This window comes from Cyanistes caeruleus, chromosome 13 (genome assembly GCF_971803275.1).
Source record: "Cyanistes caeruleus chromosome 13, bCyaCae1.hap1.1, whole genome shotgun sequence".
In the NCBI taxonomy this organism is placed as follows: domain Eukaryota; kingdom Metazoa; phylum Chordata; class Aves; order Passeriformes; family Paridae; genus Cyanistes; species Cyanistes caeruleus.
This window is the reverse complement of record NC_141713.1, coordinates 6,842,424-6,855,311: the sequence shown is the minus strand read 5'-3', so window position 1 is coordinate 6,855,311 and position 12,888 is coordinate 6,842,424. Positions and strand designations below refer to the sequence as shown.

General features: G+C 42.3%; 1 protein-coding gene across 10 annotated transcripts in view; it reads right to left on the bottom strand.

Moving 5' to 3' along the window:
- The window catches only part of AGBL1 (AGBL carboxypeptidase 1), a 239,592-nt gene that overhangs the window by 192,503 nt on the left and 34,201 nt on the right, over positions 1–12,888 (bottom strand). For 6 of the 10 annotated variants that reach the window (XM_086848700.1, XM_086848702.1, XM_086848699.1 and 3 more), the window contains 6 exons: positions 12,641–12,757; positions 11,046–11,647; positions 9,706–9,789; positions 8,580–8,666; positions 8,098–8,246; positions 4,070–4,157 (listed from right to left, as the gene is read on the bottom strand). In XM_086848700.1, the coding sequence (XP_086704826.1) occupies positions 4,070–4,157; positions 8,098–8,246; positions 8,580–8,666; positions 9,706–9,789; positions 11,046–11,647; positions 12,641–12,757 (1,127 nt within the window). Of the gene's footprint in view, positions 1–4,069; positions 4,158–8,097; positions 8,247–8,579; positions 8,670–9,705; positions 9,790–11,045; positions 11,648–12,640; positions 12,758–12,888 lie in introns of all 10 variants that reach the window. The other 4 variants (XM_086848696.1, XM_086848705.1, XM_086848704.1 and 1 more) reach the window with 1 other exon arrangement.

Here is a 12,888-nt window from a genome sequence, read left to right as displayed (position 1 = left end):
CAGTGTCACTTGGAAGGTTAGACCACCTTATTCATAAAGAGTGGTCACAAAAGTGCTGAACTCTTCCAAGTCCTCCCCTCCAAGTTCACATGTGTAATTAGAGGTGTGGGAGGAAGCAGGTCTTTGCAGGCAGGTACTGCCTAAACATCTCACATGAACATCATTCCCACCTGTCCCTAACACTCCAGAGTAAAGGCTTCTCCCTCTGTAGTCTGATTCTGCAGCCAAGTGTCCTCTCCTACGCAAAATGGTCACTTGAACCCAGGGGTTTTGCAGCAGGAGATCCCTCTGACCTTGATGCTACACTGGTGGCTCAGTCTTCCTCACTCCTGCCTGCTCAGACCTGATCCTGAGGGCAGGGATGCACAACTCCCTCAGTGCTGCTCAGCAGCATTTCATCCTTGTTCCGAGCATCTCTGCTGTTCCACCTAACTACCCACCCAGAAAAGACATTTCCAGGCTTTTGAATCACTTCTTGACATCTGTTTCAATCTATAGCAAGCTAGCTGGCAGCAACAGGAAGTTTACAGGCTTTGGGACGCTTCATTATTCTTCACTCCTGCATTAGAAAGAAAAACCCCCTGTGTGTAAGCAGTGTAAATGGCCATGTACTTTTACTGTATATAATCTGGTCTCCTCACAATCCATCACACAAAGCAGCAGCTCTGAATACTTTTAAAAGAAACCTAAAAAAAATAACGTTTTCCTCTGTGCCTCCCTCTCCTCCTACTGCTGTCAAGGCAAAAGAGCTCTACTGCTTCCTTTTTCCTCCACCAGATTGATGTTCTTTAGTTCCTCACCACTTTTTCATCACAACACTCTACCATATCAGCATGGAGCATAAAGTAGCAAGCAAGGAAAAAGGAAGGAATAAAAGACTTTGGAAACATCTAGTCTCCACTACCTTATTTGTCTTCTCTTTCAAAAACATGTTGAAAGTCTCTCATGCTTTCTAGAAGCCAACACAGTGGTTATTGGAAAGAAAAAAAAGTGACCAAAGTGTAGTTTCCTCAATGAACATGTAAGCTGTAGCTACTCTGCCTTTCAGTCACGTTGTAGTAGTGAAATCATTTTGCTTGCTGCTCTCCTTCAGAAAAAAATACACAAGTATTGTATTTCCAGCATAGCAGTGATGAAGAGTTAATTAATAATAATTACAATACTACTTATCTTTGACTCTGCAAGATAATTTTCTGGGCTTAAAAAAAAAGTCTTTGCGAACACTATGTGATTAAAACACGCTTCCCCATTTATCGATTCCATTCTTTGCATGGTAGATAAGTGACTCTAATTTTCCACCCTTTTGGAGGTAGGGAAACAGACATAGGTGAAGCAGCTTGGATAAAGATGCAGGCAGGAAAAGAGGCTGGGTTGTAACTGAGGAATTCAAAAGCACCAAGTGATTCAGGAACAATATCTCTTGGCCATCTGATCTTTAGACTTCCTATCTGCAGCATTTGGTGTCGTAAAAAGCACTGTTAGGTGATGGAATATGGCATTTTCAGCTAAGACTAAAGTGGCCAAAGAAAGTATCAACATCCCAGACTTTTGGGACACTTCAAAACAGACTTCAAAGGGAAAATATAATGATTCTCTCTTCTAATCTATTGCTGCACTCCCTCGGTCCAAAACACTTCCCACCTGGAAGTGGTATTGGTGTCCTCATTTTCCATGTCTTCCTTACATCTCTAAGTGTGGTTAGTAAGTGCAAGATGCTTTAATAACACACTGGCTCATACCATAAAAAACAGGATTTAACAATTTACTGGGCATGGCTTCTACTCTGGGCTCTGCCACATTGGAAAGCAGAAAATGCACAGCACAACTTCCTTTCCAAAGGGCAAATCCGTGATAAGGTATTTTTGTTGCCAATATTCCAGGCAGAATCCCAGCTGAAATAGAATAAATATTCCCCCAGCCATTGTGCCATTAAGGTGCTCAGTCATACTGCAAAGGCCAGGTGCTCTCAGAGTGAGACTGATGTCTCACCCTCTCACAGATATCATTAGAGCTGAGAAGTGACCTGGTAATGTTATGATGTTTATTTCATCTAATGTGATTATAAAGATGCTGAAAAGAGAAGACCTAGTTTTGACATCATTATGATCACCAAACAGCCAAGTTTTTAGTGCTGATGTGAGAACAAAACACTCCATGTACCTCATTACTATCTGACCTGACTACTGTCTGAAAAAGCTGAAGGTTAGATAATATGCTTAGAATGAGCCATGAAACCAAAAGCACAAGCACATTGTCACCAATTCAACACTCAGCTGCCATTGTTCCTTAACTAATTTGCCAGAACAGAGTATTATTCAGTGCATAAAAGCTGCCAAGACAGCAAGAGAATTAGATGATCTTATTGTAACTGCAACTGTTTATCATGGGTGTATCCTGTCACTTCACAGAAAGGCAATAAAATAGAGCAGAAGTGTCACTCAGCTACTTTTTGACAACAGCTCTGCTAGTATTCTCCACCACATAAAAACTCTTGTGAGACATATGAGAAAGGTACACAGTGACACAGCTGTGCCACAACATTCATCTTTATGAGTGAACTACCCCATCCACAGGGAAGATAAATGCCAAGGATCAGCCAACCTGCTTCACACAGACATCTCACCAGTGAGCTTTTCCTCCCCCTGTCCTTCAGCTCAGAGGTGTCTCTCAGTACAGGCCCTGCTGAAAAAGCAATTAAAGGCATCCCTGGGCTCCTCTGTATTTTTGAATATCTTTTCCCATATTTATTAAAAATTCCTGGTAAAAATAATTGGATGAGATTCCCTTCAAAATATGCAGCCCCATCTTAGGATACCTGTGACCAGGGTGAATGGGACTGAAGTGAGGTCTTTCCCCAAAATACTGGCAGTGTGATATCACTGTAGCAATCCCATCTCCTTTTCTGAAACAAAGCCTGAGTACTCCAACCACACTAGTTTGACATTCTTCCCCCATAGAACTTTTAAGGGCTAAAAATCACTTTTATAATCAGTGAAATAAAAACACTGAAGTTTCAGTAGAGGTGAAAATGTATTTATGTGTGTGCATGCACATTCTTGTGTATACAAAAGTATGTGAGAACCAGGAACACATAATAAATGAGAGACAAGTACTTATCCTAGATGATTATGTTGACATATAATTCAATGTACAGCTAGAAAACACAGAATATTCCAAATCAATAAAACAATTCTCTCATATATTCTGAACAAGAATCTGATTACTGGCTTAATTGCACAATCATGGCTTAATCTTGGAAGTCAGCTGCTGTTTAATCACTGCACAATAACTGCCTTGTTAATGATATGGGAAGCCACTGTAATGGTATCCAGCATGAAAAGTTTGCCCATACTCAGAGAAGTCAGAGATGACAGGCACATAAAGAGAAGCCATTGCACCATATATGTGAGCTCTTGAGGAAGAAAAGGTTACGGTCAGGTGCATGACGGTCAGCAAAGAGTACTTAAAATAAAATGCAATAGCAACTCAAATTGCTGTAGACAGATGCCAGACTGGGAGAAGATAACCTGTGCCTTGAACTGCCCCACACCTCAACCCTGAAAAAACAAAAAATTACAAGAGAAATTGGGACAACTTGGAATTTTCTTCTGAGGCTCTGGCACACTGCAAAATCATCCTGAAACAGGGAACCTGCACACATATCAGCATTGGGCTGGACAGGATTCCTTTACACCACTGCTCTATATCCAACCCATTCTTTAGCTCCTCAGCTCCTTTATCTCTTATAAAAGTCAGTGTATGCAACAGAAAAACAACGATCCCATCCAGATCTTTTCTTCCCAGACAGGGGAAAGAACAACTACACTACTCCTTTCCTTCTCCTCCCTCCTGGGCAAGGGAATTCTGCATATTCCCTGGCATCTAATAGTGAGATCTCACTTATGGCTGTTTTCTGAGAGTGGAGGCACGCAAGACATTGAGCCAGCACAAATTTAGACATTTGACATAGTAGGCACTGGTGGCAAGAGGCTCATGACATCAGCAAACTTAACAGGAGAGAAACAGTGGAGAAAGGAAGGCACAAATTATTGACCAAAAGCGCACTTACTTGTAGTAGCAGATCTCCTGGCCTGCCCGAATCCAGCGAGGCCTGCCCTGGAGAGCTTCCCTCACTGAGTACATGACCAGCTGCATGCCTACAGAAAACAAGACACTTTCAGGTGATAGGACTTGCCTGGCTGGAAAAGGAAGGAGTGGGAAGTAAAGTGTCATCGCACCTAATCCAGGTTTGTCCCATGTTGGGCACCACAAACTGTTCCTGCACCTAATTTTGATCGGCCCAGGCTAGCCCCTGGCATGGCAGCATATGTGTGGCATCCCCAGAAAGCCACACAGTCAGAGGTATGGCTGGTGAGTTGTGTGGGTCGGGGTGGTACATTCTACAGCTTTTGATATTAGTGAAAGCGCCGAGGACATGGGTAAAGAATGGAAAGGAGCCTTTGGTGTGAGTCCCAGACAGGTTTATTCCCCAGAGAAATCAGGCACCAAAAAGCTCCAAGCATGGCTGTGCTCAGGATTTTATACTGCAGCGACTCAGTGGGCGGGTACCAGCAATCAGCCAATGGGAAATCCAGGAGGGAGGAGCAATGGGAGGGGATTACAACACAGGGACCAACAGGGATGAGGGGGAGGAGAGGACTGGTCACACAGGCCAATGGGACCTCGAGGGTTAAGGGCTAACAGTGAAGGGTCCAGAACAAAGGGCAGGGTTTACAATGATGGACAGGGAAGGGTCTGGAATAAGGAGCAGGGCCCATCATGACGGGCAGTCAGGAACTTAAAGTGATTGGAAAAGTGGGAGATTGACATAGACCATTCTGGAAAATAGGGAAAGATCTTGGGATGAATGACATTAGGGAAGGAGGCGATAACCAGGGTACAACCATTCCCCTTCAGAGGGGAATAACCAGGACAAACCATATGTGAAACATATTAACAAAATGCACCACCACAGGAAAAGGCTGAAGCAGCACCAATATTTTGTCAATGTTCTCTGCTGATAGTTTATGCAGAGTAAATGCATTCCCAAAACCCTGTGTTTTGTTCTGTGACAGCCATGTCTGTACAAAAAGCCCCTCCAGAACAAATTAGCTGAATGGAGTTTATTAAAAAATAAATTATTCTTCTGGCCTTTGCAAAACATTTTGTTTACAAACAGAGGAAGGGAAAGAAAATAATATGAATCAAGGCATCAACAAGATCAGTAATTTGGTTAGTCCAATATTTTATGCTTGGGTGCACTAATATTGAACTCTTAATCCCACACAGCATCAGAGATCTGTGGTGCATCTAGTACCCTGCCTTCCAAAATCAGCAAGCAAAACTAGAAGGTTTTAAACTTACTAGACCTAAATAACATTTATGTGTCATAAATACTGACAACAATAGCATCCATCTTTGTACTGCATCACCCCAGAGCATGACTTATTCCTGACCTCCCAAACATTACCATTTCATGCCCTGAGGGACAAGGCTTTCTCTGATCTGAGCTGCACATCCCTTACTCGCAGCTCCATGAAGCCAGCCCCCTCTGCAGGGAGTTTTTGTATCAATTTCCCTTGCTGTACACACCTGCCTGCCCTCTAGGGCAGGGTGGGGATGCTGCCCTCCCCAGCAGAGCTCTCTGCACAGGATGTGCCTGGCCAGGGGCTGCAGGGGAGGCTCCTGCCAGCAGCTCCAGCAGCCCTGCACAGCCACAGCTGAGCCCAGCGATGATGCTGGCACCACTTCTGTGAGAGCACATTCAAGAAAGAGAAAAATGTCCTCCCAAGTATTTTTGCATGTTGATAAGTTGCCCCCTGAGCCTTCTTCTTGGATGTTCTTGTGCTGGGGGAGGTGATGCTTGACAATGGTTAATACTGATGACATATTTGCATTAACAGCTATTCAGTTCCAAGCTTCCTCTGGGTTTCTCTGTTAAAGTCTGCATCGCTGTCAGAGCCAGAAGCATCAGCAGCAATGCCTTTCCAGCTCACCTTTGGCTGTGCTGTGGGGCAGCACTAACTCACCACAGCCAGGAGTGGCCTCTACAGTGCTGTTTTCTGAACCAGTGCTGTGAATTATGTACAAGAGGCAATTCTGTGTTTGGCACCAGGATACCATGAATTTTGAGAGACACAGACCTGTCCAGATGCCCACTTGATCAGAGACGTGATGTGGGGCTCAGGAGTCTGCAGGGGTCTTGAAATCCTGAATGAGCAATGGTTGCTACTAGTCTGCCATCTCATTTTAATTAAAAAAAATAAAAATAAAAAAAATCCGTTTTTCCTCTTTACTTCTCCTGTGGAAATGTTCAGTTTTAGAAAACAACTGAAATCAGGGTTCTGATGAAATCCTATTATTTCCCATGGTAGAGTACGTTAGTGCAAGAGTGGGAAGGAGAGAGGTGGAGGCTGCGCCTCCCGTTTTGCTCTGCTCCTGGCCACAAATACTTCATTAAATATCCTTTCTGCTGATTTGAAAGTCACACAGTGACATCTAACCAAGAGCAAATGGGAAAAAAAATCAAACCAGACAAGTAACCAGGAGCTGTAAAGAATTACCACCCAGGGCACTTTGGCACTCCATCACAACTGGAGGCTTTTTGTCTCAGAGTGTGGGCATTAGCCCAGGAAGGTGCAGAGGGAATGTGACAAATAAACAGCATCTCTTACCACTGCTCTGTAAATGCTATGCATGTGCTGGAAGGGGTAGCAAGCTTTGTTCAGCCAAGCCAGAAAAGCTGGAGCTTCACTGCCCGCTTGGAGCAGCATAAGGAACTCACAGAGGAATTGTTTAATAGCCAATCCCATGAACAAGCCATCCAAAAGCCAGCCATGGCTTAGCCTCCCTCCTTAGTCCAGATGGTATCTTCACATTTCTCTTCCAAATATATTTTTCATTGCATGCTTGAACATGTGAGTCATGTACAGTTTCAGGTACACAAAATGAGATTATAAATGCTGACAACAGCCAAACTAGCAGATAACAGCCTTCCACCAATAATAGCCTAAATCTCTGGCTACAAGAGTGAAGGCACTAGGGTATACATTGATTGCATTGTGGCTGAAAACAGGACATCAGCATCCTTCATTTTCAGGCTTCTACCACACACACCACACTGAATTGTTTGGTAATTCAGGTAAGCAGTATAAGATGAGCAAAAAATTCTGTTTGGGTCTGTATGAATACTTTAACTTCATCCCTTTGGGTTAAAGGGCAAAGGCCTTTTAATTTGTCATGTCACTTATCCAGCCAGTTTCACACATACAAGCAATTCCAGTTCCTAATGCTGTTTGTTACAGGTGCATTGATCCTCAGAGAGTCGTCCTGGTGATGCTAGAGGCTGTAGCCACAGGGGTTCAGAGGAATGCAAAGTCTAATACTATGGACTTATTAAACATTCTGAGTCAGGTCTTGAGCTGGTGTAAATTAACAGAGCTCCATGGAAACAAACCCAAAAAAAATCCCAGCCTATGCCAGCTAAGAATTCAATCCACAGTGTCCTTGCAGAAGAAATAATTTTCTTCTAAAATGAGTATTGAAAGACGGGATTTGCCCTGCCTGTTTCTGAACAATTCTGCCTTCCTCCTGAACCATGACAGGAGCTCAAAGACCGCAAGGAACAGAATTTTTTATCATCATTAATATCAACAGAAATTTCAGTAGGTCTGAAGATGTCTTACTAGATAAAGCCAAAGAATCATGAATATTTGTTTGAGGATTATCACATTTATTTAAATCTTAGAAGTATTTTCCAATCCTATGCTGCTCACTCAGTTCCAACAGATTGTCTTTCGCCCCCAGTTCTCATCCCTAGTGCCATTCTTTTTCAGTTCTGGTCTATAAACTCAGCAGTGACATTTATTTCCCCCCACAAATCCTCTCCCAGGTCTCAATATTCAGTTTCCTCCTCTCAGTTCTCCTGAGGATAGACAAAGGTTCCTTGACAAATCTAAAGTGACTTTTTCGGTGGACTACAGGGCAGATAAGATTGAATTTACAGTCTTCCTTACAGACACAGAGTTTGAAACATTTATGGCATTGAAAAGACATTCTTGTGAAGAGAAGGCTACCCAGTTCCCCAAAGGCTCATACCATAATTAAACTGGCTGTTGAGCTTCTCACAGTTGATGATGTTGAAGCGATAGGGAACTGCCGACTTCATGTCACGGACCTCGAAGTAGAACCACTGGTGATGCTGGTTGCTGTTCACATCTGCATTCATAATTAGGTCATACTCAAACCTGTAAAGGAAAATAATAAAAGCAGTGGCCATGAACACCTCCTGTCTGCCACTGAACATGCTGACAGCAGGCATGCAGTCAAGTTGATTGATATTTTGTGAGCATCACCATCAAACACCATTAAACACTCACACTAAAATAATCAAAACATTTTGAGCTCTGTTTTCTAATCAAGTTCCTTCCATGACATCCAGGTGTTAGAAGGCATAATAAGCTCCACATCATCTAACCTGCTTCCCTGGCTGACCCTTTCCAAACCCAGGAGAAGGCCACCATCCCACGCTGTGCCACAGCAGCAGGCAGGCTGGGACACCTCTGTGCAGGGGTACTTACTCACGCACTTGGATTGCTTTCCGAAGGTTTCCCGACTCAAACTTGGAGAAAAACGTCAGGCAGCCTGGAGCAGCTGGGCTTGAGAGACTGCTGAAAAGCAAAGCAAAGACACCTGTACCAGATTCCTTCAAAAACAAACCTTCCCCAGAAACTCTTGTATGTTAAAATTTGCTTTAATAATTTTTTTAATGAGCAAGACCCCAGGAAGGAGGAAGAGGTGAACAAATCCATCATCTTCCTATTCAATGCAGTTTTTCTGTCTACTCTTGCTTAGTAATTCTAAATCACATCTTTCCTTTTTCCAATACTTTCTTTAGTTGCTGTCCATGTTTGCTTTCTTTATTCCAGTTGTTTTCCCACTGGACTATTCCTGTTATATCATTAGTTGCAGATGGCAGCTTTATACAATTACTCTATATTTACTCTTCATTTATAAAGTTTCTTTCTCCAACTGCTTAGAAACCCTTAAATTAATCTTAAACAACTTCATAACTTTCTCCTACCTCAAACTCTCACCTCTTTTTTATACCAAAGAATGTTCTCCAAGTCACCTACCCTTCCTCTGAATGCAATTTCTTTAAATTTGGGACCCTCTCAATTGCCCGGTGCAACATCTCACAGACCACAGTTGAGCACTTAAAGCATTCACAAGGCCAGTGCTTGTGGGATTTTTTGGAAGTGCTGTGTGAGTGTCACACTTAGGAAACAGGGTACATCTACAGCCTGTGACACTGGCTGTGCAGACACTCAATGGGAAATGCTGCCTCAGGAGGTGGAAAAGATGGATTTATAAGTTCAGTTCCCAGCAGTGCTCTTCTCATCTTTTCACATCTTCCAAATCACTGCATGCAATGCAGAGAGATCCAGGGACAAACTACAGTCTCCTTGGTATATTTTCTTGTTCTATTTAAAAGTTATGATGCTCTTCTGTCCCAGTGACATCCACGACAAATCCTTTCCCTGCAGTCTTCTACAAGGAGTCTGCTCCTCCTGGATATTTTCTCTGTTAGGCCTTTACCTCCTGTGTTACTACTTCTTTGCCTCTATCAGAGCTGATCAAGTAAACTCAGCTCACTGACAGTGCTGATCGTGCCCCTGGCTGCATCACTCAATCTAAGTGACCCACCTGGGATCATCTAAATCAAACACAGTTCTTCCTATCACATCTCCTGGCTGGATTAGGCGGCGAACATCATCAAGGACTTTGTCCCTGGGAAAAAGAGCACAGCAAATCAGCAAATTGTAGTGACAGTGTGAGAAATATTGATATAGAGTATTCTTCTAGAAAGAGTCTTAGGAAATTCTTTTTAAGGACTGGAAAGGGCTTCCATGTGCTAATTCCAGGTGAACTTTTTTCCCCATCATGAGAAACCTTCTGCTCCGTCCCCATTACAACAAGTTGCCTTTTGGGTTAAATGACTGATTCTGGAAGGTTATTTATTCACTACTGGATTGTGTCAAGTTTGATTTATCCCCAGTTCTTCCCATTCAATGCCAATCCCCAAGTGGCCAGTCTTACCCTGTGGGGAAATATTTTCCATAACTTACAAATCTACTAGTCTGACTCATAGTGAATATTGACTTAAAGTCAAGCTGATTTCCACTCATTATTAAACAGAGCTTCTCTGATCCCTGAAGATGGTCAAATGTGGAATATCAGATTTTATTCCTGACCTTTGAAGCAATCATGTTATGCCTTGAAGCATGATATGATTAGTCCCATTTTAGCCATACAGTTACACATGTTGTTGTAGCCATAAAAAGAGCTTTTAGAGCAACAGGGCAAGAAGATGGCAGAGGGATTTTCCCTGTAAATAAGATTTCTAGCTTATATATTTACTGCAGAAAGAATCATTCTGCCTTGCAGTCAGAAATCAGTGGTCTTAAACACCATTTATTGATCAACTCTAAAGTTTAGCATAGAACCCACCATCTTTGCTGCCTGCTTATAATCCTCTATACCGCTAAAAAGAAACGTAAAGTCATTGAATACTACTTGGAACAAAAAAAACTGTAGTTATAAGAGCTTTCTCTCCCAGAAAAACTTCAAAACACAACTTCCCACTCATCTGAGCACCTAAATAATGAGAGGTCCTTCCTGGGAGGACAGGATTTTTCCTGACAGAAGCAGACGTGAAGCTGCAAGAACTAAAAGTGGATGAATAAAGAGTAAGGTTGAAGGTAAAAACATATCCCACAAGAACACAGAAACTTCTCCATCTCTAAAATATACTTGTTCTCATTTGTGTTCTAACAAGGTCACAGATTCACAACCCAGCTTAGATTCCTATCACAAATACAGGTATATTGATGAATTTACCAATCAAGGAAGGCAAATAATCGGGTAGCAAAAAATTTGGTCAATAACTTCCTTAAGCCATTCAGAGCTGTTAGAGCCAGAACCTAGATAAGCCAGTTTTGAGCCCAGGAGCTCTCAACGTGGTCACTGCATTGAAGCACAATCACCTTTGGACCCCATGCTTGCGCTCCAACACGGGCTTGCTGTACGGGGGTGGCTGGTGACCCCAGAAATCCGGGAATGCCAGCTCTCTGTAGCCTGGGATGGACTTCACACATTTGGCCCTGGCTGCATAGAAATGAGGGCTGTGGAACTGGATATCCCCTTGGTGTTTCTCCAGAAGATTTCTAACCACTTCTGAGCTCTCCAGCCTCCCTGCAGGACTAGGATTGATCGAGGCCTCACAGTGAGGGTAAAACATTTTTTTGTACCAAGCAGCATCTTTTGGGAGAGGGCACAAAGCAAACACATGACTCCTGGATGGATCTTCCTCCTCACAGAAGTTTTTGTCCTGGACTTCATCAGCAATATCTCTCTTTTCATCATTCTTATCCCATATGCATTCCTCCTCCTTTCTCCAGCTCTGCAATGGGACTTTGAAATCCTGTTCCCCTGGATCTGGTCCCATCTCTGAGACACTTTGGTTTCTCCATCTGCAGTTTGGATGTTTCACAGAAGTAGCTCTTGGAATGAAATGAGAGGGAGTGGAGGGAAGATTCTCAGTCCTGTCCTCCAAGCTCTTCTTTTCCTCAGACTCAAATTCAAGATCCTTTAAATTTAAAAAGCAGAAAAAATTAAAAGAAACAACAGACAGATTGTGCCTCCTTCCAGAGGAAACCTTTCAAGGAGGAAAAGAGGAAATATTTACACATCTCCCAAAACTGTACTCAACCAATAAAACAGCCAGAGCAAAATCAGTGCATGAACCACCTGGCAGCATTTCTTTATCCACAAAGCTGTTTCAACAGAAATCCTCAGAAACCAAAAGGATTTGATTGGAGATGACTCGCCCAGATGACTCAACCAAAACCCATCATTCAAACAAAGAAGGGAAGATATTTTACAAGGCATATTTTTTTAAGATATAAATGTTACAGGAGGGTAAAGGTTGCCAATCTGTCATGTTAAACTCTACCCCACCTTCATGCAAGGAGTAGGGTTTAATCCCATTTGGCTACTTAGGGTCACAATCAATATCACAATATTGTATGTACAGGAAATATATTAACCCAGTGATCTTTTTTAGATTCCCATTTGAAACAGGGTTTTCAGCTCTCCTAAATTCCAAAACTTGTATTGAGTGCAATGTTCCTTATTTTTTTTGTCCTAAGCATTACTAGGAAAAAAATAAAAGATTTGAACTATTCATTTCACTCAGTGGCAGTACAATCTCCTCTTCCTTCAAACCACTAGTTGACAGTATTTACTTTTCACATCTCATTCTGATTTTGATATTGCTGTTGAAATTACCAGCAAGGATACAAATTATCTGACAGATTTCTCATGTGGCAATTGATTCAATAGTGCTTGCTTAATCTACACCCAGACAAATATGCCTCAAACATCATTCCTTTTATCACTCACAATTCACACCAATAAACTACTGCAAAAAAGTTATAATCTTTGGCTTTCCAGTCCTGTAAGATTTATGGATTCACTTTTGAAATACCCTTCTCTAGCTATTACTTGTCAATACTCCCTTTTGAGTACTGCTTAAATTCCGAAATATTCATAAATAAAGGAAACTGCACTACAGTCATACCTGAAAATTCTGGGAAAGTTCTGCACACAGAGCTTCATATTTCTCAAGCTCTTGTTCTGGCCGGTCAAGGACTGGTCTTGACCTCAATTTATTCACGTCTGTCTCCAAGTCACAATCCTACAAAAGCAGAATTAGAAAAGCACGTGTATTACACCTGCCCCATGAGATGATCTCAACCATCAGTGAATTGAGGATAAAAATAGTATCTGAAACTCTCACAGTTGAAGGCTGCTGTGCATTAATGTGCA